General features: G+C 38.9%; 1 protein-coding gene across 1 annotated transcript in view; it reads right to left on the bottom strand.

Moving 5' to 3' along the window:
* Positions 1 to 23,839, bottom strand: part of tub (TUB bipartite transcription factor) — a gene marked incomplete at both ends in the record, with an annotated part of 37,209 nt that extends 13,370 nt beyond the window's left edge. Inside the window, one exon of the mRNA XM_079217067.1 lies at positions 23,784 to 23,839. Coding sequence (XP_079073193.1) covers positions 23,784 to 23,839 — 56 coding nt within the window. The remainder of the gene's footprint in view (positions 1 to 23,783) is intronic.
* Between the last annotated feature and the right edge of the window lie 2,353 nt (positions 23,840 to 26,192).

Here is a 26,192-nt window from a genome sequence, read left to right as displayed (position 1 = left end):
GCTGTTGTAAAAGGCACATTTAAATGTGGGGCTAACTTAACAACAGCTGTCCCTCACTTGCACATGTCGCCCTCAAGAGAGAGGGTTTGATTGTTTGAACTGCATCACCTCTAATTAGAGCAATGGGCATTGCTAGCTATATGAATCAACCCATCATTCCTACCAGTATAAGAATCTTACAGCAGGTTATCCAGTTGGTGCTGCAGAGAAATGTGATAAATGTGACAGATGCCAAATGTTTTATCTCAAAAGCATTATTGTGTCCTCTGCAGCACATAATTAATATATATATATATGATGCAAGGACAAAAGGAAATCAGAAGATTAATTGGAAGAGAACCATCATGCCTAGCAGTACAACACACAACAGACTGCACAATATGAAGCAAACTCCTGATCTCAACCTCTGAACATGATTATCTGCCTCCTTGAGCTAATTGCTCTAAAACAACTGGGTACAATCTTTCTCTACAGGAACACCTTGACCATTATTTGACTTGGTGGTGCAGTGGATCCGGACATAATGCCACTGGCCGAAGAAAATGCCTAAAGGTCAGTGTAACATCAGCTATTCTTGAAGAGGAAATTCTTAAATGTTTTCAGCAATTTGGCAACCATTTCTCTCTTTACAGAATTCTTTAAGTGGTGTGGAAGGGGACATGTCATGAAGAATGCAGGTTGTTTTGTGGGCTGCCTCGATCAAAAAAGTTATGATTTAACAAGGCATTCTGATTTGGCTCACCTTCCTATGTGGCATGCAGGCTCATCGGAATATTGCACACCCCATCTCCTATCACGGCAAGAGAAAAATGCTTCTTTTTTTCCAGTGCTCCCTATAATCTATTAGTAACTGCACAGAGATAGAATCAAGGCCATCACAATTTACCAGAACCCGAAGTAACGCTTTGCCTGATCAATAGTCATAAAATCCAAATTTAGATTGAAATGAAACAGTTGAGAGCAACCCTTACATTTGAGAGGCATTCTTTTTTGTTATTTTAAAATAATGTATTCATTTAAGGATTAATCAAATAGAATAAACAATCAAATAATATATTCAGCATTGATCAATAGACCAATTGATTCATGAGTCTTTGAAATGTCTGCCGTCATTACTTGATATCGAGTTCCATGCTGGAGGAAAAAAAGAAAGAAAAAAAAAGCCAAGAACAGAAAAATTGTTATTTTTCTACTTCTTTACTTTTATAGATCAAGGATATCATTTAGGTCAATTCAATTATACACTGTTACCGTCCTCTTCCAGTGTGCTCTAATTAAACAGCTTTTAATTCCAAATGACCCTCACATACGACCCATGCAAGAATAAGTGAAATTTACCAAATTCAAACAACTACATTGGGCAAAGCAAAAAGGCATCAAATCCAAATATGAATGTATTTGTGACAACATGTCCCACAAAAAGTTATAATTTGCCAGATGCCCGTCTTTCTTGGTAACATTGTTAAACGTTGTCTTCATGCCGGCTGCAGCACTCCAGTTCCACATTAGACCTTTTCTTGTATTTGTGCTATTGTACAACTTCCCGTACATAAACATTAGCGGTTGGTGAATCTCACAGGTCAAACCCTACCAGGATTGTACTGTGGCTACCAGTGTGCTGCTGTTTTTCTCTGCTCTCCAATACTCTGCATTAACCTGCAGTACATTAATCATTCACATTAATTCTCAGTGCTCTCTGTTTCAAGTTCTTCCTTTTCATCAAGCTTGTGTGGACGGGCATCTCAGAGAACCCTGAAAAACCTCAACGTACCTAATTAGAGGGCAGTGAGAGGTTCTATCAGAAGAGTTGGAGAGAATGAGCCACAGCATAAGAGGAAAGGATGAAAGATGAAGTAGGACGAGAAAATTATGTTTTTCCAGCACTCCTAAGTATGACTGAAATTATGTTTTGATGGTGTTATGTTTTGACATGCAAATGCTGAATGTGATTCCTTACACTGGTGATGAGTAACATGTGCAGCTAATGACAACATGATGCATGTTCTTAACAAATGCTCTAGTCTCTCATTTTATTTTCCAATACCTTCTGAGAAATGTGTACGTTTAAAAGTAATGTTCTACTCTCAACAATTAAAAACCTTTCATGGAATACTGCCTGAAGGTTTACAAGTAATGTGACATTCAAATGATAAAAGACCATATGGGTATGTATGTTATTGCATAATCAATTTGGTTGATTCCGCAGTGCTTACTAGTAATTGCAGGGCCGGTATTTGCAACATAATTGAAAGCAGAATGCATTACCAACTATGAATTTGAGTTAATATGTTCCATTTTTTTCCTGAACAGGTCAGTCCTGCAGCATGTGATATCAGTCAATGAATGAATGTCGACCTGCACTACTACCTCTAGTTTTACAACAGAGGCCAACACAGCTGCAATGGAAATGTATTTACCTCCTACTCTCTGTCACACATACAGACAAACAAAGCACTCCATGTCTGCAATCAGAGTAATCAAGTGTGTGAATAGGCATCAGACAGGAAGATCATGATTCAAACAGAACTGTTCCAGTGGAGGTCAAACAGCTTATTATTGTGAAGTGGTCACTGCAACACACTGATAGTGAGGTTCACCAGCAGCTTTATAATCTATTCAAGGAGCAACTCTCAGGTCCAAGAAGGTCAACAATATCAAGTATTAAGAAGGAAGGCGCTGTACAATATTATTGATAAAGACAAAATGTTGCTTTGTTCTAATCTAGACCATCACCAGGTCAAGGAAACATCTAGTGAACAAAAGCTTGTATTTATCATTAAATACTTAAGTGTTCAAAGCCTTCTTTTTCCATTAAAACTGAGAATTTTAAATATATTTTTAAGCAGTTTAACTATTTGGTTGCTGTTTATCTGAAATGTTCCAATTCATCTTACATTCTTGCCGCCGTTATGCCCATTTTTAAATTAAGATGCATTTCTAAATGACTGTTTTAATATTATCCAAGAATAAAATAATACTTTGGAATTGCTAAAATCTTTTAATTAAATTATTATTGTAATGCAAGCAGACCATAGAAACAGCTGTATAGGCCGTCTGTGCAAGCAGCTAATTACGACCCATATTTGTGTTTAATGTTAAGCGTTAACCTCTAGTGACCATAGTAATTCTGACGGGAGCAAAGGAGGAAGTCAGGTGACGTAGTATAGAGAGCGACAAAGTCCTCGTAGGAAAAAGATTGGGTTGGTTGGAGTCAGACGAACACATGGCGTTAACCCATGAGGCCTGCTGTTAGTGTCCTGTGTCAAACCAAAAGTCAACCTTTACTTATTGTAACTTGCATACGCAGGTTAACTCAAATAAAGTAATTACATTAAAAAGGTATAAGGCTGTGTTACCTGTAACATAAGCACTATATTTGCAATAAACTATACCACACACAGCAAGTTCCAGGCAGCACTGTTCAAAGGGTGATGCTTTGAAATTCTGGACTGATTATGATCTCTCCTTATCAAAATAGAATTCAAATGCTGGCTGCTGTAAACTTTATATTGTTCAAAATTTAAAGAAATATTTTTTTTAATTAACTCAGCCAGCCAAAGGTGAATTTGAGACTCGGGGGAGGGAAGGATGTGGGGATTGGTCCCTCCCAGACTCCTCTTCACACGTTTAAATAGTTTGATATGCATCGCAAGGTTTAATATGTGTGACTGTCACTGGCTGATGATTCTGCAGAAGCACCTGGCAACACTGGAAGACAAAATATGCATATAAAAGTACATGTAATTTGTTGCAATGCTTGACATTTTATTGTGAGAACATTAATCTGATGAGCACTTGCAACGACCCGACCTCATCAGCAAAGCGAATAATAAAGCCAATATTGACACAATGTAACATAAGAAAACTGATAACGATCATGGGGGTAAATGTCCCATGTATTACTCAGATACGATTTTGAAATAATTGTAAATGCCTTTTTGACAATATACCACTTTCACCATTTCTGTTGTAACAAGATGACAACCTATGCTTGCCTCCCTGGGTTGCCATGTCAGAGAGAAACAGAAAGAACTAAAGCTGTGCACAAGTCAACTTCGGAAATGCTAATCTGGCTCCCCACAGAGAAGAGATACTGAACAACTGCTGTTTCTATGTGGAAGTGAGTGTTTTTATAGCTATTTTTCCTTCATTTTGTCTATTTCTGTGAATGCATGCACAGTGTATCTCTAATGATATGAGAGAGCCACAAAGCACAGCTGTCCCCTAGGCAGAGGCCCATACATTTTTCATGGCAGCTTCACTGGATGAGGAAAAAATTGCTCATTGAGGAACCACTAATCTCTCTTCCCCACTGATGCTCAAATGGCATACTGAGAGATAACTTTGGACACTGAAGGGTTTATGTTTAGCTACTTTTTTTCTTGAACAAAAAGTGAATGGGGGAGAAGGTCAAAATGTAGAATGACCCAATACATAGTTTGTCGTTCCCAGTACTTCAGTCATAAATAATTAATTTTTGTTTGGTTAATGACTTCATAACAAGCCTTGTTATTGAATGAGATACCTAAACATCAGTTTTTTCCTACGCTCTTTTCCAGCATCCTTTATATGCTATCCTATCCTATATATATGACTTTATTTTAATTTGTATATATCTTTCATCCCTGTTGCTTCTTTATATATTTGATCTTTTATCTTGTGTGTTTGTATCTTCAATTGTAAGGCGCTACTGATGATGACTAAATTTCCCTTGGGGATTAATAAAGTATATATTCATTCATTCATTCATTCATTCCAGCCACTGTAACTTATAGCAACTGTGAGCCAATGGCCTTAAAATAAGCAGGGAAACCATGGCAATAGGTATTCAATCAGAGGAAAGCACCAGCTGCATTAGTACTGCACTTGAAATGATATGCACTTGAACAGATATTGTTTTTACAGCAAGATACTGAAAGCTCATAAATCCTAATTCTTTTGTTATTTTCACTTGATTTTTTTCAAGTGAAAATATGATGGGATTCTGATTTAAACTTTGAACTAAACTACTTATTTGGAATCCAGTTAAACATAATTAGGAATCAAATAGCAGGCAGTTTTACACATGAACAATATAACAGTGTAAGGAAAGAACAATGTATTCTGCCCAAATTGAGTGGATTTATACAGCTGACATTATGGCATTCACTTTTGCATTATTATTATTTTTTTTTTAATATTATTTATTTTTTGTTATATATATATATATATATATATATATATATATATATATATATATATATATATATATATATATATATATATATATATATATATATATATACATACATATACACACACACATCACATTTTTTTCTTACACTAAACTTCTTCATATTTGCAAAAACAAAAATAGAAGAAACATATTTTCCATCCATTGTATGCTTTTATCAATTCACTGTTACCGCTATCAGTCTGATCCCCTTGTCATACACTCACATGACTGAACACAAGCTACACAGACATGCACACACTGCTTCAAAAGATGAACACTGTGCCCGTTCTCCTGTGTTCTCACGCATGTGGTACAGTACCTGTAGGGAATCCAGTCGGAGGAGTGCTTGGAGCTCATTCTGTATCAATCACTCTGACTGCTGCTGCCTAACTGCGAGGCTAACGGCCTGCAACAGCACCAGCGTGAGTGGCTACCAGGTCTGAGGACAGCGATCACAGCCAGAGAGCCCACATCGCCTGTTCATCCTCTGCACACAGCCCAATATTCCCCAGCCTGCCTGTGTTTCTTCGTCTGTCCTCTAGCTGTGGACGAGCAGATGACTAACAATCCAGACAGACAGCCGCACTCCTCAGTCATGCACACAGGGCACATGAAATATTCGTTTCCTTCTCTACCATGTGTACGCTTTCAGTCAATGCCTTTTCTCTTCTCCTCTCCCATCCACCTCCTCTGCTCCTGCTCTGTGCTGGCTCTCTTCCCTCGCTCTCACTCTAAATCTCCTCGTTTCTTGCCCTTTAAATCCCCCTCCCTCCCCTTCCTTCCGCTCTGTCCAAATCTCGTTGTGCCTCTCCACCCCATCTATCTCTCGTTATCTTTTGTATAGCGTCACCTAAAGCAGCATCAAGCGAAAAAAGGTTAGAGAGTAGCTTTTGTCTTGCCTCTTTGATGTTCCTTCTACGCTATTTCTGTGCATCTACGCTGCACACCTCTCTATAATGCCGCCACCCCCCACACACACACATTCTCTCTCTCTCTCTCTCCCTCTTTCTGACTCTGTTTCCACACAGTCTGTGTTGCATGAGGCATGTAAAGCAGGGACTCCGTTGTGTTTTCTGGACCATAATTTATTTATTCTCTCAGAGTAAGAGGCATTAGCATATGACTGTGAAGACTAGTGTTAACAGCCTTTAATTCAACACTCTCTACAGCCAGACAAAGGCACCCTGTGATAGTGCCACGGCTCCGAACCGCTCTCACACACATCTGCTTCCGCCCAGCGTCTGCAGCCCTTCACTGTCACCACACATACACACATCACTCACTGTGTTCCCGGGGTTATTCAGGATTCCATCTATAGACAGTTAATCCCAGCGGCTTCCTTGGAACAAAACTGCTTCACAAGGAGTTGATTCATGTCAACTCCATCACCAAATATCGTGTGTGCTGATTTTAAGAAAATGAAATCTTAGGAACCACTCCTGACAATTACTTGGGGAAGAAAATCTATTGCTTGTGAGTACAGATGAGAGCATCCTCCATTCTACTGACTCCCTGCAAAACAGTGTCAAGCTAAATCTTTTACTTGCTGTATTTCATCATCATGTGTGTTGCACCAACATTCACATGGATTTAGTACACCAAACCATTTGGAAATACGCAAAGGCATTGAAGCACAACCTCACACACACAGACAGAGTGGCATTTGCAATGTGCTGAAGTGTCTAGTTAATTCTCCCATTGTTATAACTCATATCATGCCGATCAGGTAAGAGATATTGTGTCACATGGTAAAGCTGTAGCATTCAGCAAGTATTTACATCAGCAAAGACAAGTCAAACAGTGGAGTCACTAATAAGAGCATTCATGAATCTTCCCTCAATTATTTATTGGGCCCCTTGAAAAAAAGCATCACTGAACATCAGTTCAGTTGTAGACTGCCAAGGTAAATCATGAATGAAGACATTTCTGTTTATATGAAGTCTATATCAACATATTTGTTTTATATGCAATAAATCTTGCATCTGAGGTTTTCTGTAAGTGACTTTGAAATATATATACAAATAACATGGGAGAACTATTTGATTCTCCTCCAGAACTGACGGCATCAAAGCCAACTGCAACAGCTTTACTGAAAACATAGTGAAACATTAATTGCATTCTCCAGTGGTATGGCCTTTCAAAAATGTCAAGTCACAAAGGTGTTTCTTTTTGGCTGGAACAGAAATAAACTGTTGACAGAGTCAACAACAGTAAAATAAATCAGGTTTCATACAATTCCAAACAGACCGATCCCTCACACAGTGTTTCTCCCACCATGACCCAGACCACCAGGCATGTTTGAACACAATGGAGGACTGGAGAGTCAAGAGGCTCACCTTTTTTTAAACAAGTGTGACCCGGTGATATACCCCGCACAACGCCCAGAGTAAACTGGAGCCAGACACATACGTACCAAACAAGTTTTATTGGCAAATTGAGTAAACTATACCTAAATCAAAAGTGCACAAACAAGAAAGTAAATCATGTGGGACTAAAACTGCACTGTCAGGGAGGTCAGTGTAGAGCTAAATAAAAACAGTAAATAGTCACACAAACCAAATAAAATGTACTTATTCACAGCAAACACACTACGTAACACAATAGTAAAATGCCCATGCAAAATATATGGCTGCTCTATCACTGTGTCCCTATCTTCACACAGCACAAAACCCCACAAGCTAAAAATCAAACATAAAAAGGCCCTTGATTACTTTAAAAAGGACATGCAAATGTAAAGGCCTGGGAAAAATAGTGGTCGCTCCTTCAAGGACTCTTTCAAAACAAAAGATTATATCACATTGCTAAAAATCATGCTTTTAGAACCTGCATCAAAAGGAAGGAGAGCTCACCAAATTAGTCCCCCAACACCACGTCTGGCCTCAGCTGCTCTCAGGTGTGTGTCGCTAGGAGAAAAAAAAAAAGGAGCAGGTGAGCTTCCCACCCCTTTTTAAAGGCTCTGCACCTTTGCCTGGGTCCTTAATTGCAGTCCGCCTGTGGCCTGCCTTACTGAGTCAGACTAAAAGACATGTGCTGAACTGTCACGGCCCAGGAGACCCATATTCTTTTTGGATTTTGTAATTTATTCCATAATACAATCATTATGATGGGCAACTAAAGCACGGAAATTTGCTGAAGAAAACAACCAGAATCATCAATCCTCCTCGTCGTAATCATCACAGTAATTAGGTAGACATCGTGTCTAACTGAGGATGGGGGCCCTTGAGCGATGCACTGATTCCCTACCGACTCTGTCGTCAAATGAAATGGGGGCAAGAGAGAATGAAAATAAATAAATAAATATATATATATATATATATATATATATATATATATATATATATATATATATACACACAAATTAATTAGGTGTGGCTATCACAAACAGAAGTTACTAAGAGATAAATGTAGATGGCTGTTGAAGAGCCTCTTTGGTTAATGGTGCGTACCCTGCCTATCAGCTGGTGTGATGAAAGTGGAAGTAAATAGAACAAGCCACTCCACAGAGGAACAGGTGTAAGCGCAGCACCCTGATTAATATTTCATGCTGAAGGGCGGACTTTGAAGTTTGGCCATGAGAGAGTTAGAAGTAGGGGAGAGGCTAACTTTCATAGTATTTGTTGAAGACAAAAGTATATTCTCAGACTAAACAGAGCGCTTTCTTTCTTTTACCCCTCCTCTGGCCTTATAGCCATTACAGCATTAAATCAGAAAATGATAAGATCCTCTCCACAAATTAGATTTAGCCGGTCCAGAATTCGTACAGAGTTTTCCCAGAGGCATTTTATTGTTGGCAACAGAGGGCAAGCAGTATCAGTAATTATAATAATGGCACTGGCACAGAAGGCACACACTGATGTGAAAATGGATCTCTGGCTTGTGTCTGCATGTCTTAGAAAGACTGGCCGAAACACAGCTGCAGAGCACACGGTCTTAATAAAATATGCCTGATCAGACATGCAGGACATGTGCCAACTGATGAGGGACATTTGCCTCTGTATGAGTCTCTGCAAATTTAATATCTGTTTATTTTCATCACACGCATAAAATCAAAAACTACGTTGCCACACTGCTTGCGAGTTCCCAACGTGCAAATGTGTCCATGACATGAAGTGTATTCCTTGTGTTTTATAGTCGCCGCTACATAAATAGTGGCTTCATGTCTTTCCAGCTGCTGTTGCCTCACTTTCATGATTCCTCCAATTGACTGTATTCACAGCAATCCCAATGCAGGGACCCTGTCTTCGAAGGAATAGGCCTGTGATGTTGCAGACTTAGAGGATTGAAGGGTTTCTCCTCTTCCTCAAGTGCATACTTGCCATTCCTCACCCCTAGCCTCACAGACATCACAACTAACGTTGCTTGTAGGTATATTCAACTTAGTCATTTTAACTTAAAGTTGAAAATACACAAGTCAGAGCAAATAAGGTGGTAAATACCTGTAATAAAGTCCCTTAATATCTTAGTTCCTAGTAAAAGTTGTGACATTAATTAATACATCCGATTTCCCCACTGAGCCAGTTGGCAAGAACAGCCTGATCGCACCATTAACAACAACCACTATGCATTGGGTTAGTGATGCAAGTTGCAGCTGACAAACCGTGTGTTCTCGATTCAGGCAACAGAAAGCTGCATTTCTCATTTGTCGAGGAAGCCTTGGAATGTGTCCACAAACTCTCATGACGTATGAAGCCTTAACATGCAGACTTCGGAGGAGGCAATTAGAACACAGCTAGGGAGTGAGTCACTGACTGGATCTGCATTACATCATCATCATCATCATCATCATCATCATCATACACACACACACACACACACACACACACACACACACACACACACACACACACACACACACACACACACACACACACACACACACACACACACACACACGAGCCAGGGGGTCCTGTTAATTGGTGAAAGCTAAAAAAGCCCCGTCCGCATCAGGATTAAGAGCTGGATGGTAGTGTTGCTTATGCAGAAACAAAACAAACAAAGAAATAAGGATCAGAGGAATGGCCAGATGACAGCAGATACCAGATGGAATAGTTTGTGAATGAGTGCTACTTGATGTTGCACAAAAATAAAAAGACATTTTAAACATCTTAAACATTACCCTAAAATAACTTATTTAGCAAGAGCTTTGATATTAATAGGAAACCGATTGCCAAACAGAACATTTGCAAATAAAGGCATGATCATGAGAGGGAAATAAAAAAATAAAACAAGCTAATATTCCCTCTTCTCACCCAGGAAAGTGACCAGAAATATAGTGCCAGATTGTATATTAAAACTAAATTCTAAAAAACTAATTCTGACAGTCTACTGAACTAATCTAAGTCGTTATCAGATAACATGTGATAGTTTGATTCATACTGGAGGGCCAGGCTACTACGCTGCTTGATACCGTTTCAACAAATTAACTACATAAAACACAATATAGGAAAAGCTGATTACACTAAATCAAAAAACTGATTAAAAAAAAATCCCATTTTCTGCCAGAAACAGCCCACTGAGGGGCACTATGAATAAGCAGCAGTCTGACGATCCATTTAGAGGATGATATTATCATTTATAGATGAAGCCCTCGAAAATGTCCCCATACAAATTTTTAAAGAAATCTATTTGAGAGTGATGGTGGGTGGCTTTGAATCAGAAAGCCAGCCTTTGAAGGTTTCTGTTAGGCATAAACAGTGCCATCTTTATTTTAGGAGAGTTGTAAATCTTAGAATGAGAGACGGGGAGGTTGTGAGAGCGAAAAAGAGAGTGTGTCTGTGTGTCTGTGTGTCTGTGTGTGTGTGTGTGTGTGTGTGTGTGTGTGTGTGTGTGTGTAAAGACAGAGTGAGAGACTGTGTGTGAGCTTATGCATGCAAAAGAATGAAAATGAGCCTATGGTGTCCAGTATTGATCGAGTCTAATGTGTGCCTTCTATTGATTCCCTCTAATGTGGCCAACGTGGTCTTTGCTGATAACAAATTGTGGAAAGTTTGAATTTATTCTCCAGTTACATTTTCAGGGACCACTTATTTTGTAATATAACATCAGATCTAGTGCACCTCAGACTGTATGCATGTTCCTGTAATCAAGGCAATCAATGTCAAAAAAAAAAAAATCAGCAGGTGGGTGACCGACACACATTCACAGTTCTTGTATCAACAGAAATCCCTGAATCTCATTTCTCAGTGCCCAACGGAGGGCATGCATAAAACATGATTTGGATTAGAAATGTCACGCTGGATGAAACAGTGTCCCAGTGTGGCAACCAGATTGACTGCTACAATACACCAAAGTTCCTCTGCATCCTCCTTTTCAGAGCACAGCTGTACCTGTGTGTGTGTACAGTATGCGCAGTGTGCTACTGCCCACTGTACATCTCACATGATTATTAGGAAAAGCTAACAACACATATTTGTGTTCTTTTCTGCATGTTGAATTTGATTCCATAACGCAATTATTGTGACAAACAACTAAAGAATGTAAATGTGCGTTAACCATAGCTTAAACTGATATTTGGTCTAAAGAGAACACTGAAAATCAATTCACAACAAATATATCTTCCCCTCAGCCGTTTCAAAGATTGATCCAAAGATATTTCATAAAACAAGCAAAAGAAATTGAAATCTGTGACACCAAAAGCTAAAATCGGCACCGACAAAACAAAAAATGGTGATAGTAAACTAAAGCTGACCAACAGAAATAGACATTTCAAGAGATATTTGCTGAACATTACATAGATAATGCCTTAATAACACACAGATCTGAATCAGACAGATTGGCAACCTGAACAAAGACTCCATGTCTTGAGCTCTGCTAAAGGAGGCACAAAAGTTAAACCCAATATGGTCGTTACCCACATTTTCCCTCTGTATACAAATGTGTTTACATTTTTAGACAGCCAAATGATGCCCTAAACTCTCAATGTCATTTTCCAACTGTTAAAAATGCAATCTGTGGTTTTATACCAGCTGTTAGAAGGGTACTTACTGGTTTTAAAGCATTATAGTACCCTTGACTCCAACTTTCCTCAGCCATGAGCTGTGAAATGTAGAATTTAGTTTTGTTAATCGTGCATACTGTGTTAAATATTGTCATTTACAATATTGATCAAAGCAGGCTTTTCTCATTCATCATTTATACTTCTGCCTATATGCAAGTACTTACATACTTGAGTACGTAAGTTACAGTGTAGCGTGAGGCACACATACTTATTTTAACCCAGAACCACAATCTTTTCCAAACCATACCAAGTAGTTTTGTTGCATCAACAGGTTCTGCACTGCAGGGCTTGCACAGGCACACTGATTGCTTTGTAGGAGAACGCACAACAAATAAATACGTTTCTGAAAGATATCACACACAAAAGGATCAAAGATCAAAGGATTAAATCGGAGGTTCTCCTTCCTCCACAACACTGGCAGCTAACAACAACTGAGGCTTTTCTAGAGGAAGTCAAAGATATTTGATGTTAATTATTTTATATTCCCAAAGCTGCTGTTCATCTTAGGTCTTGGGCTTTCACGCTATCTTATATTGGTACATAGCACAGGTTTATAGTGCTCAAGATTGAAATAAGAACTACTTTTCATGAAATTGTGTTTAAAACTCTATTTCACACTCCCTGACTCACTGCATATTTATACATTGCAAAACTGTCCTAGTCCTGTCTTATATAATGTATTTTCACTGGAGAGAATGCAGAGCATGAAAAGTACAACATCAGGGGTATAATTTTTCTTCTCAGAGGCATGTTCAATTTAAGGAAACAAACTACTTCCCATACAGACGGATGAACACACATTGTTCTTCACACCCTGCTGACAGAGAGGCAGAGATGTTATTTGAGAGTGTCATCTCGTCAGGTGCTGTACAGTGTGAGAGTCCTGCATCTATCTTTAGATGAATATATGCATGTGACTCACTGTGTAGTCATACCTATCGGTCCCTTAGTTCTCAAATTAGTTGTTGCAGCTCCACACACTCATCACACATCATGAATCAGATGAGCAATTTACTGTTGATGAAAACAGCCCTAAATGACACAGTTACAGCTCGTCCCAGATGAAGTCGTGTTCAAGTGAAATACTGCAGCTGCCCATGTCATTCTGACTGTGAGGGAGCATTGCTAATGAACGTGGTTAATTCAAGCAGAGCGCTGTGGTGTGAATGTGTTCAGCTCTTGCATCCTAACTCAGCATCTTTGCGAGGAGGAGGAGGCAGCTAATGTCTTTCTCTGCATGTCACGCTGCCTCCTCTGACACACGCTCCTCTGCCGATAGGCTCCCGTGACCATGGCAACAGCGAAGACCAATTATCATGTAAAAGCTTACCGGTCAACCATAATATCTGCTTCAAGAAAAGACACACAGGCACAACACACAAACCAATTACCATCTTGTCAGTTGCCATAGCTGTGATGAATCAGCAGCGAGCAGCACCATCACTGTGTTGCTGCATTCAGTCGTGTTTATTTTTCCTGGCCAACAGGGGGAGACGTTGAACAGTGACGGAAATGTGTAGTGATCGCTCATGGACACATGGAGGTGCTGTGCAATAGCAGAACCTTTGCATTGCCAGCTACAGTAACAGCTTCACACTCTGCGAGGGAGGGGACTTAAGAGCTCCTGCAAAAGGACATCTTCTAGCCAACAACACTGACTTGTATAGAGAATTAGTTCCTGAACACAGCGTGCCAGCTCCATTCATGCATTTGTCATGATAGTGTTTGTCAAGTATTAATAAACACACATTTACAAAGATGCCTTTATGTTTAGTGTGATGGACAAGTGGAACAGGATGGAATGAAACCTGATGCGTCATGTTGAAAATGAAAGGCAGTGAGTCGATCACAAATCTACAGTCAGTCTTTTGAGCCGATAGAAATGCCTAGCTCATGTCTTTCTCTATTGTATGTGCGGTAAAAGTATTAGACTTTCTGTCATCATGTATCTTTATTTGCCTCTTTTATCCTTTTATTAGCTAAACATGCAACATAATTGCAGCCGACATAGGCATCGCGGTCATGAAAACAGATTTGATGGACTGAAGATCAAGAAATAGTATTGCTCGGCCTACATTTATTTTTTGTTTTTTTCCCACAGAGACCAAAATCCTTAATTCCCTGAGTTATTACAGAACATTCTGTTCTGTATTTTTTTTTACGTCAGATGAACACATTTATACAATAAGAAACTCATTAAATGTTCAGGAGTCAACAGAGGACAAACAGCTTGAAGGAAAATGAGAGACACGCTACCTGACTCTGCACCCCACGCCGTCTGGGTGTGCATGATGTGTTTGTTCCTGCTATCAATTAGAATGCCTTTTTAACCACTAAGATGTATTTACTGAAGAAATTAAAAGGATTGGCACACACCATTTGTGTCTCCGAAAGGCAATGTCTTAATCTCATATCGATCTTCAGAGGGCCTTGGCAAGCAAATAATATGAAACATCTACATAAAACCTAATGGACACAGTGCGAGTGCATCCCAATGAATGATTGTATACCAGAGTTAAGTTATATGGCCAAACGGTTCCTAACAATGTCCTATGCTCAGCACCTGTTTACGTCTTAAGAAGGCCAGCTGCTCTCTCCGTGTTTAACGGATCAAAATAATCCTCCAAATATCTATTAATTACATAGCAACATGATTTATTCTCCCATCAGTATTATAATAATTGAAAGGCAGCCCAGTGTGAATTAACACTCAAAATTGTTAATTATGATAGTGATAATTAAAATACGAACATATTTCAAGCAATGAAATAATAATAATACAATTATTGACAGACATTATTGACAAACAATTAGGATCATAATTGTTTATTAACAAATGGGTTTTGAAGCCAGTGTCCAGTGTATGAATCTGTGACAAGCTAATACACTGTATTCAAAAGTGATAATCTCCTTATACATGGAGGCAAAGTGAGCTTTTAAATAGATGAATAAGACATTGTTAATAATCAAAAGTAACAGGACATAGGCCATTATGTGATTGGTTGGATCAAATTAACAGCCGTCTCTCACCTGTTTGTCTTTATTAACAGAGGACACTTTATGATGAAGAGTGGCATAATTAAATACAAATGTCATTGGGAAAAATACAGTGTTGTGAATCAAAATGCAACTTAAAAAAAGTGTAAAAGAAGTAGGATCAAATAACTAGATGAGAAGGGAATATATTAGATTAGTTCCCAATTTCGTCCCAAAACTTCATGATTACATATTTTGCCCGTATTCTTATTTAAATGATTATTAACTGCATAATGTATTTGTAAAACATTGGTCCATTTGGTCTCCATAATAATGTAATTTGTGCCTCACTGCTTATTGTTTTTTTATACATCAAAATATATAATTAATTAATATAATATAGAGCAGCAAAAACAACTAATATCAGACCCAGCAAGACGACGAATGATTGTCATTCTCTCCCATGTGACGAAGGGGCAAAGGGAGATAAGCCTGCATGCGGTTACACTCAGCCATTGGCGTGTAACACCAAACATCTTACCTGATGAAATAAAGATCTGTCATGTGTAACGTATCGTCCTGTGTGATATACTAAAATATGGTGGTCTAAAAGGTAATACAGACAGAAGCTGAATGAGCTGAAATAGTATTATACCATGCTGATGGCAGATTAGAGAGTATCGTGATAAAGAATAATGAAAGAGAACAAAAAAAAGAAAAGAACAGACATTAGTTCATTAATAGAACAGTGAATAAACGAGGCAAGGAGAATAGCCCAGGTATTCATTTCATCACATTTCTTGGTACTAACTGTCCGAAGAGACTCCATGCTGTCGAGCCTCCTCTATGGTCAGATTTCTCCTCATATTCATTCATCCAGTCAGCCATTAAATCATGTTTCAAAATCTGCCCATTTACTTTAAAGTAATGGTTATTACAGTAATGTTTTTGAATGCACTTAGTTAAGTGTCCGAATGCTCATATCCATTCATCAAGTTAAATCATGGCCAACTTTGAGAATAATGTTTTCAAATCCAAATTAAAAAGAAATTAAAAAGTACAAGATTTGTGTTAATATATGTGTGTATATGAATAAGTATTTACGTATGTATACTGTATCATACATCTGAATGACTGTTTACATGTTTGTGTCAGTACAAAATATATGACTTTCCCCTTTACAGATATGCCTATGATACTTGTCCATTTCAGAGTGTATCTGATACACATGAAGGTGAAATAGCATAAGAATAAACATGAGCACAGACTGCAGGAGGCTATTGTGCATACCAGACATATAAATAAAAGGCAAAAGGGTCCGTTTACTCAAGATACTAATCATGTAAAAAAGGTGCCATTCTTAAATATTTATCTCTTCTTAACATGTTGTTATTTGGCGCAGCTGGCTTTCATGCTGCTTTAGACTGTTGCTCTAAAGGAACACCTGCTGCTTAAAAAGGCAATTCAACACAAATCCACTTTGATGTGAAGGAGAACCAACAGCCTGTCCTGTATTAATAAGACAGCAAAGGCATCAAAGTGAGGGGGCTACAAACACCGTCACACAACTCGTATCGTCATTGTGAAGCATGGACGAAGGCGATGCTATTCCTTTGATGAAACTGAGGATTTACTTTGTTTAGCAATGCCAAGCACTGACAGAAGATTACCTTTAGTGTTGGCATTTGGCAATACTTCAAAAACAAAACCTTCATAAAGAGCTTAAATATTAGACTGTGCAAAAAGGGCAAATAGCATTAGGCAGCATAGTTATTATTCTTTAACAGTTATATGTAATGTAGCATTTTATTATTCTTAACTGTATATCATTCTAGTCTTTTACTTTCTTTCACTTTTTTTAAACACTCAGCCTTTCAACATGTATCTTTCTTGGTTTTACTGCGCTGTATCACTAAGTCATATTCCTGTGTACATTGTTATGTATTTGGCAAACGACGCGATGGTTCTCATTAAAGCACATTCAAAATTCAAGGGCAGTAAGTTAGAAAAGAGGGTACAAAAATGCATGGCTGTTGCAAGTAATGGCTGCCGAACAAGATGGGAGCAAATGTGATGTTTGGTGATTCAGAATAAGGAACTGTTATCCATTTATTTTCACACTAGATATGCGTCACTGAGAAATTATTGAAGCCTTGTAAAATTGTCCCACACAAACACCTCCACACATTTAATCTGCATCTCCAGCACTCTGTCACACGCATATCATTTTTTCCATCTCTGCACAGCAAACATAATCATTAAGTCCCACTGGAAGACATTTAAGAGGCCCCATCCTGGACTCTGGCTGATTGTCTTCCGTTATCTGCATCTAAAATGTAGGACGTTCACAAAGCAAGACGGAGATAAATAAAAACTAGTCCTTTTCCCTTTTCCTTTATTTCCTGCATGCAGACGAGATACGATTGATCAACAACACATACCATTTATAGAGTAGGGAGAGTTAAATCATTATACAATTTATAGAATCTGTGGTATATGAACCATAGTTTGTAAAACAATTTAAAAAAATACTAAGAGAGACAAATGTTTTTTTTAAGTAACGTAAATCAAGTCCCATCTTATTGGCACAGATGTGTAGGGATTCATTTTATGATGGTACAATAAATACTTTAACACATGCTGATATTTCTTTGTATTTTAATGACACACATACAATATTTTTTAATTTGTAAGAGTTAGTAAGCTTTGGCATCCATCTTGATTGTTGGACTCACACTTAGGCCCAATCTCCTCAAACCCTCAAACCCTCAAACCCTGAACCCTCAGGGACTTACTGACGTCAGCTGCTAAGTGGTTGAGTGTTAGAGGCTGTGAGGGCTTGAACTGGTGTAAATATGAATGGGACAGCACTTTGCTGCAACATATCATGTAAATACAAAAACAAATATTGTATATAATTGTGTATTTATAAATAAATATTGTAAATATAATTTCTGCTTGCATTCCTCTGATTTCATGTGTTTTTATGTTCCATCTTTAATCCGTAATGTTGTAGTGTAAATGTATTTTATGGGGCTAAACGCCCACGTGCCTCTTTGTTTACCTTTTTTTTTATGTCTCCATTCTTCCATTGGGAACTGCGTGTTTAACATCAAATTGCTATGAACTGTGGGTAATTCCCTAAGGCAAAGTCGGCATGATCTAATGCTGACTTTTGGAAAGAGTTCATAAAGGGGTCAAAATGTCTGCCAGAGATCCCTCAAGCACTCTACGATGTGACAATGGGACAGCCCTAAACCCTCACGGACTTCACGGGAGCGTGCCTCAAAGTCCTTGAGTGCTTAAGGGTGGAGATTGGGATTGGGCCTTACACTATCTGCCATATTCCTGCATCCTAAAATATCAAACCTCAGTCCAAACCATCATAAGTGGGATTTAATAAGACAACAAGTTGCGTTTGGGTTTAATCTTGCATCAATCTTAATAATCAATTTCAAATTGTATTTTAAATTGATTGAACAATTGTATGTGTGGATTGTAGTGGATTGATGTAGCGGATGTATATGTATGCCTCAATGGATGCATATGTTGTACTGTCACATCTACTTGTGTTAAAAGGCACCACAGCAACAAAATACCAAGGAAGATGTCCGGGAGGAAGCTTCTCCACCTGATGTCAGATCCCACTTGTCAGCAAGATTATAGGAGGTGCAGCTTCAAACCACAGCAGCAGGTCAGCTGGCTGGCTCCCCAGACAATGCCAGTGTTTTCCTTTTTAACTGCAGAGGAAGCATTGGACTGACAGGCTGGCTGACTTTCTGCCCTGGCACCCTCACAAACTCCCTCTGATCTCCATCTGAAAAACATCTGAGCTTCATCTCAGTGGATGCTGTAGCACACAAACCATTCCCTCCTTACCTCATATCCGCTCACTATCCTCCATTTGCCCACCATATTGTCTAGTTTGGTTTTAATAGAGAAAAAAACTAACCAACTAACAAAACGCAATTGGACTGTGTACAGTCCACTAGGGCTGCAACTAACGATTATTTTAATAATCGATTAATCGGTTGATTATTTTTTCGATTAATCGGATAAAAAAAATGTTTTTATCAAAAAAGCGTTCATTTCCAACCCTTTATTCAAAAACAGAAGTGACAGTGCAAAACATCTTCAGAAAGTGCACAAACAGGTTGCTCCTTGAACATCCCTGAGCTGTTAATTAAAACAACAAAATGGACTGACACTAAAAACATACACATCTATGCTTTACATCTGCCAAATGTGAGCCCTTTTTACTGTAATTGATCCCTCCAGAGGCTGCATTTACATACACTGCTTTATCAATATGTATGAAATACTGGGACAGAGGGAAGCTGTACTGCTACATGTAGAGCGTCCTCTTCCTTAAACTCTTTCATTCTGGGTCTCTTATGACCACGACGTCACGTTGTTGGCTAAGCCCAACTACGTGATTTGCTTCATTCTACTTTGAGTAAAAAAAAAAACTAAAAAAACCTGCAGCCAGATCCGCCGGTGTGCCGGTTTAACGTTAACGAGTGACAGCGTGAACTGAACCAGACCGGGGGGTGACGGCATGTTTCATCACGTTACGTTTTTTTTACAAGCAAGACTGGACTGTAACGGAACATAACGTAACTTTAACGACAATACACAACCCAAACACGTTAGCTAACGCGATAGCAAGCTGACTAGCTTCCATTAAAAACAAGTTTGAGGAACATGAAGACGCTGATTGGCCAAGACTCGACTTGTCAAAGATCTTCTATTTTTGAGAAGATCACAACCTCAGCTTTTCTCGCGTCTCACTCCAATCTCAGAAACACTGGCCGGCCAGTTGCTCTGCTCTTTTTTTTCTTCTCCGCGACTTATTGCCCGGCGTAATAATCGCGCGACACAACGAATTGATAATGAAATTGCCAACACTTTTGATAATCGATTTTTATCGATTCGTTGTTGCAGCCCTACAGTCCACCCTCCGGGCAGCTTTATTCTTTGTCCTCTCATGTCGGACTGAAGAAGCTGTGGAACTCCCTTCCATCAGGATCCTCTCTTAAATCTCTTCTGAAGACTCACCTTCACCGGGTGGCTTATCTTTACATCTTGTTATATTATTTTAACTGTTTGATTGTATTTCTCATTTGCTTTTATGATTATTGTGAAGCACTTTGTAACCGTTTTGGAAGGGTGCAATATAAATAAAGTTATTATTATTACTTCGAGGTACGAGTCGTATTTCAAGACAGGACAGGGCTAGCTGGTTAGCATGCTCTTTTCAGGAGACATCTTTGACATAACATCACCACTGCCCCCTCTTCACAGTCTGTTGACTATGCATTTGAATGTTTTAGACCAACATTTTGTCTATATATTAAATAATACAGAACATGTATTCAGTTGCAGTTCTGGCTATTATCTTTATTGTTCATATTTTAGACAAAGACAGCCATACAGGAGTTCGCTAACTTTTCCTGTAGGGCATGTGACTCTCACTCTCTCACTCTCAAATTTTCAACTAAGGTACATGGTTCTTTTGTGACTCATTTTTAAAGCCGCCCACAATGGATTCCCTCTTCTGGAGCTCGGAGGAGGGTCTCTTGCAAATCTAGTACTTGGGACTGGTTCCCTCTTTTTTTTTATTTTTCTGCAAATTATTACCAGCGTACATTCTACAGTAGCAGTGGAGAGTGCATGCACATCTATGCTCAACTCATCAGATCTACACAAAGTAGTTATTCAGGTGCTTAAAACACTACAAAACTCTATGAAAGCATTCATTGTTAAATATAGTATTGTTAGGAGGCAATTCAAGTCTCTTCAGTCAGCTGCACAGATTTCAAACCAGCACAACTGACATTGCAAGATAATCATGCATCGTCAGCAACTTCTATGTTTGTTTGTAAAGATCTACATCAACAATAAAATATCACAACATCAGGAGTACTGTAAAATCTGGTAGTCACTGCCTGGCTAGTCTCAGCTGGTTAAACCGCCTGGGCTTCATATTCACCTACAGCTCTCGACATGACCCTACTTCTCATTTGATTTATTACCTCATTAAACCTTGTAAAGATGAGTTAAGATGTCTCTCAGCTGTCTGTGGCATATAATCTAAAAAATAAATACCTTTTTACAAACACAAGAAAACAATAGGTAAGTGATGCAATTACAAGTGCACATTTATTTCCAAGTACCAATTCAAAATGTTCCATCATTTATTATGAGATGTTGGTTAATTATCACTTGCTACAATGTCCACAGTTAATGCTTTCAAACGGTGACTTCTCTCATCAAGTCCCATGAAGACAGATGAGGGATTGACGAGAATCTGACAAGCTCCACTGTTTCCTCTTTTTCTCTACCGGTTTATCCTGTGCAATTTTAAAAAGGGTATGAAAGATGTTTACCAGGAAATTCACATTAACCTTTGTCTTTGATTTAAAACATGATCATTCTGCATAAAGCTATGTGACTCTGAAGTGTATCTGGTCAACCCACCTTGCCCCTCCATCTCTAGGATACAGTGTTTACTGAGTGGGTGCCAGGACCCATTGGGATTGTACATCCGGTAGGTCCACGTGCAAACCGACTCCACAATGAATAACAAAGCCTGCCAAAACACGTCAGTAGGCATGGTTGAGTATGAGCAGGCGTATTCAAGTATTTTGATTTACTATACAAACAGAGCAGACACTGTAAATTAAATGGAAGATGAATGTAGACAAAGCCAGAGCTTACTTTCATACAAAGGCCTACGTACTATACACACCCACAGTTTTATTTTTTCTGATGGTCATTTAAAAAGTTCAACATGGTGCTTGTTCGGCGCATTTAATATGACCAATGAGAATTAAGTATCTCACTTAAAAAGAAAGGTGTGGCCTAGCATACACCAACAGGTCTTTTACATAACTATTAGGAGGGGCAGACACATGGTCTTTAGTTTGATCAGGTAACATCAGTGAAAATACCTGTGTGGGTGAACCAACGGTGGTGTGTACAGCCTTCATTGTGGAGGGGTGTTAGTCTTCATGGATGTTGCTTTGGGGCCCTGAAGGGTGAATTACAGACATTGCGTGTCTATATTTCAGCATCAGCCCCCAACTCAAGTGGCCCCTGAGCTAGCACATGAGAGATGCCATTTTTTCCATTTTCACCTCTGCCCCTCAGAGAGCCTGTGCCGCCACAAGTACGACATATGCACATGTCTCCTTTGTGTTATTATTTGTCTGCCAAAGTAAAACGTCAAGGGAAAACAACAACCAGCAACACCTGCACAGATCTCATAGAGCTGGCTTTCGCTTTACTGATCTTACCTTAAAAAAGAAATACAGTTTAATTACTCATGTTGAAACGTAAATGTATTTAGTAAGGCATCATAATTAGTCCTTCACTAAGATATAGTGTATACCTGCAACCTAAATTTGAACGGTATGCTAATGTTTTGAGCATTAAGATAGTTTCACATTAACGTCACAATTCTTGGGTGGGTAGATTTTTTTCTGGAGTATATAATTATCATACGATATTGCTGTTGTAAACAAGACAATTATATTGTATGAGCCAGTGTTGTCAGGGTAAACTATCCTCGAATGATGGAGCCTCGCCTCTTGTAATCAATGACTGAGGAGTAATTGTCCAGCTAATCAGGAACTGTATGCTTTGGTGATAGTTGGTCGGTATTCCTAAAGATATTTACAACAATTGTGCTGAGACAGTATGTGTGCATTGATATGATTAACATAGTGTGGCTTCTCCATATTAGAGCCATTTTTACAAGGCATGGCCATTCAACTGACGTATTCACAAGTCTGACATCATGTTGATAATGCACACACACACACACACAACATGAACATTTTGCCATTTTCTTTCATGATATCCATTGATGGAATGTGTCATAAATCCACCTATAGGATAACAATCCTCCAACGTGCTCCTATTTCTAATTCCTTCCACACACAAAAAAAAAAAAAGTATTAAAAAAACGCAGCTGTTATCAAGCCAAGGACCGCCATGACTTGTTAATGGTCCCCGTGTTCATACTCCACAATACCTGTTTGAATTTGGACCAACATGTTTGGTCTTGGTCACATGGCACACACCGTGCTGAGACAAAGCCTGCAAACCTCCTGTCTAATAAGTCCAGCACTGTGATTAAAGCACTTCAGCTTGTATTCACAGATAGTCTGCCTCGGTCAATTGTCACTTGCCAAACAAACAACTTGAAGTATAATGTCAAGTCATAGATAGATAGATAGATAGATAGACCTATTGAGTATTATGAAAATGGAAAGACAAAACATGGACATAAAGATAGATAAACCTATTGAGTATTGTGAAAATAGAAAAACAAAAAAACATGGACAAAGAGGTAGTGAAGCAGACATCCATCCAGCATACAGAGTGTGATGTTCAGGCTATTTGACACACTCGCATTGCATCTCCTCTTCCCAAATCCGTTGCACCTGTCAACTAATTGCGCACGAGCGGCGCGGGGGGTCCCCACCAACCTTAACAACATCGGCCTAGCATGACACTACAAACGAAACGCAAAAATGAAAACTAGCGTTTGAAACCGTACACTTGTCAATATGGGGGAAGCTCGCCTACCTGTCATAACTCCATCTACTGTAGGACATGCTCCTGTTGCTGCCGACTCCCTCCATGTCGGACTGGACTGGTGGTGAGACGGCCAAATGAACGCGTAAACGCTCCTCTCTCTCCGTCCTCACTGAAGCACAAGCAAGCAAACACGAACTACAGGAATCGCCGTTAAGTGTACGAGCAAGAGAGGCTGTGCAGAGCCAGACGCTCTCCTGTGGGCTGTACCACCACATAGAGGGGAGCGGGAGCTGTCATCTCGCGGTGCATGCGCGGATGCTGATTTGTTTCATTCGCGGGGATTAATCTTTACTCGACTGTTTCCTGCGTGTCGATGTAGTCTCGGACAGACTTCCCTCTAATTGAACGAGCGTATCAATCAATGGAACTGTTATTAGTTTATTTTGATTATCTGCGGCTCCTTCACTGCTTGAGATCAAACATTGAGCATTTTCTCTAATTTGCTGATTAGTTAAAAAAAAAAGGCAAATAGTAGCTTTCGCTCAAAAACACAAGTGCATGTTATTTTATCTTTCAAACGCTGAATTAAATTGTGTGTGGATGTGTACACTCTCGATAAGAACTTGGTCATGGATGCCATGCAATTCACATTTGAATAAGCCTAGCTACTCATGTTGTTTTTACAGGATCAGGCTCATTGCTTATTGGATGCAGGTTAACACCCCTGCTTCTCTAAGATCACTAATTGGATGTCTGCATAACTGTGATTTTGTGCAAACATTGAGGCACTCTAAAACAACCTATCATAAAGTGAACCAATACAGAGATTAAAGGTAAACATGAGTGCAAGGGGTAGGCAGGAAATGCTCTTGTGCTGCCATTTCAACAATGTGAATCACAGTTTCCGCTATAATGTGCAGTGTATCTCTCCCGGAGCTGTGGAGGTCTTTTATCCTCTCCATACTTACCTCCTTTTCTCTCGTCTTTATCATATTCTGCCAAGGCTGGAGGACAACTAAATAATACAATGTATCTTCCCATGTCCATTTTTGAAGGAGCAAACATCCCTATGGTTTGACTGTATTTGGAATACTCACAGTAGAGCATTTACTAATTATAAAAGGTTTTATTGATTAAAATGCAGATAATGATGAGTGCATGGCCAGATGATGCCCACTAGATAGGTTACACATACAGCTGAATTAAGATCTTAAGGCCCCTTTGTTGTTTCGTCCTAAATGTATATTCTCTCTTTGCACATGCAATTGATGGCTAGGATGTTATGTACTCTCAGCACACAAGACTGACATTCAAAATGCTGTGACTGTCTGCAACCTTTGCAGTGCAGTATAATCACTGCCAATGATTGAATGTGCAAAAGTTGCAAATGTACATGATCTTTATACAAAGCACTTTCTAAAACCAATCACAAAGAATTCACAGCATGGCACAGCTCAGGAGAGGAATGAGGAACACATAGAAGCCCTATTTTCATAAATAGAATTGCAGCACATATTGTGAGAGATAACTGTGGCATTATTTAGTGCTACGATGCCTTACGTGATGTGTTTACTGAACTGTCAGAGTGAGTTTTTAAGGATGCACAAATAATGGTTTGATTTGGATGGCAATGATGTGAATCTTACATGGACTTTATGTCATCAGATCTCAACCCAACTGAACACCTATGGGACATGTTGCATTGATGCTAGACAGTGCTCTCCATCACTATCACCAAAACACAATGAAGGAATCTCTTTTGGAAGAAGGGTGTTCATCCTTTCAGTAGAGACGTGTAGAAACTATGCCATCACCTTGCTAAAACTCTTCATGTTGCATCTTCGTCTTTTAATTTATCACCCATCTATACGTCTCAATAACATTCCCTTGGTCAAAACAAGCCCCTTGTGGTCAAATGTATGTGTGTGTGTGTAATGTCAGTAATCTGACCACAGAAGTATGTTCAATGTCTACTTCTGAAATATGTAAATGCAATTTTATATTGCCTCCCAAAAAGTAAATCAATATACAGGAGACGAATGCCGTGGCAGCCAAATTCAGCAGTAGGTTAAACATATTTTGGGAATTCAAGAATTCCAATACATATGATCCCAAAATATAAAGAAAACTAATGAATAATAATGATCTCGCTGACACGAGGCTCAGTATATATACAAGATTCAGGTCGGTGCAGCTTTTTGAACCTTAAACAAAGATGCTCTACCCCATCTGGCTCAATGACAGATTTTATTAGCATCAAAAGCTAGACACAGGGCAAAAGACATTCATATGGAAGAAAAAGCAGAACACAACTGTATGATTTGGATGTATACTAGGATTTTGATTACGATGGGAAGTATGTATTTCAAATCTCAGTGATTATAATAATTCATCCATGGGGTTTTAAACTTTTATGTAAAGGCCAGAATCAATTCTAAGACCCTCTCCCACCTGACC

The sequence above is a fragment of the Taurulus bubalis genome, assembly GCF_910589615.1.
Source record: "Taurulus bubalis genome assembly, chromosome: 4".
Classification (NCBI taxonomy): Eukaryota; Metazoa; Chordata; class Actinopteri; order Perciformes; family Cottidae; genus Taurulus; species Taurulus bubalis.
This window is presented reverse-complemented; position numbering and strand designations above follow the sequence as displayed.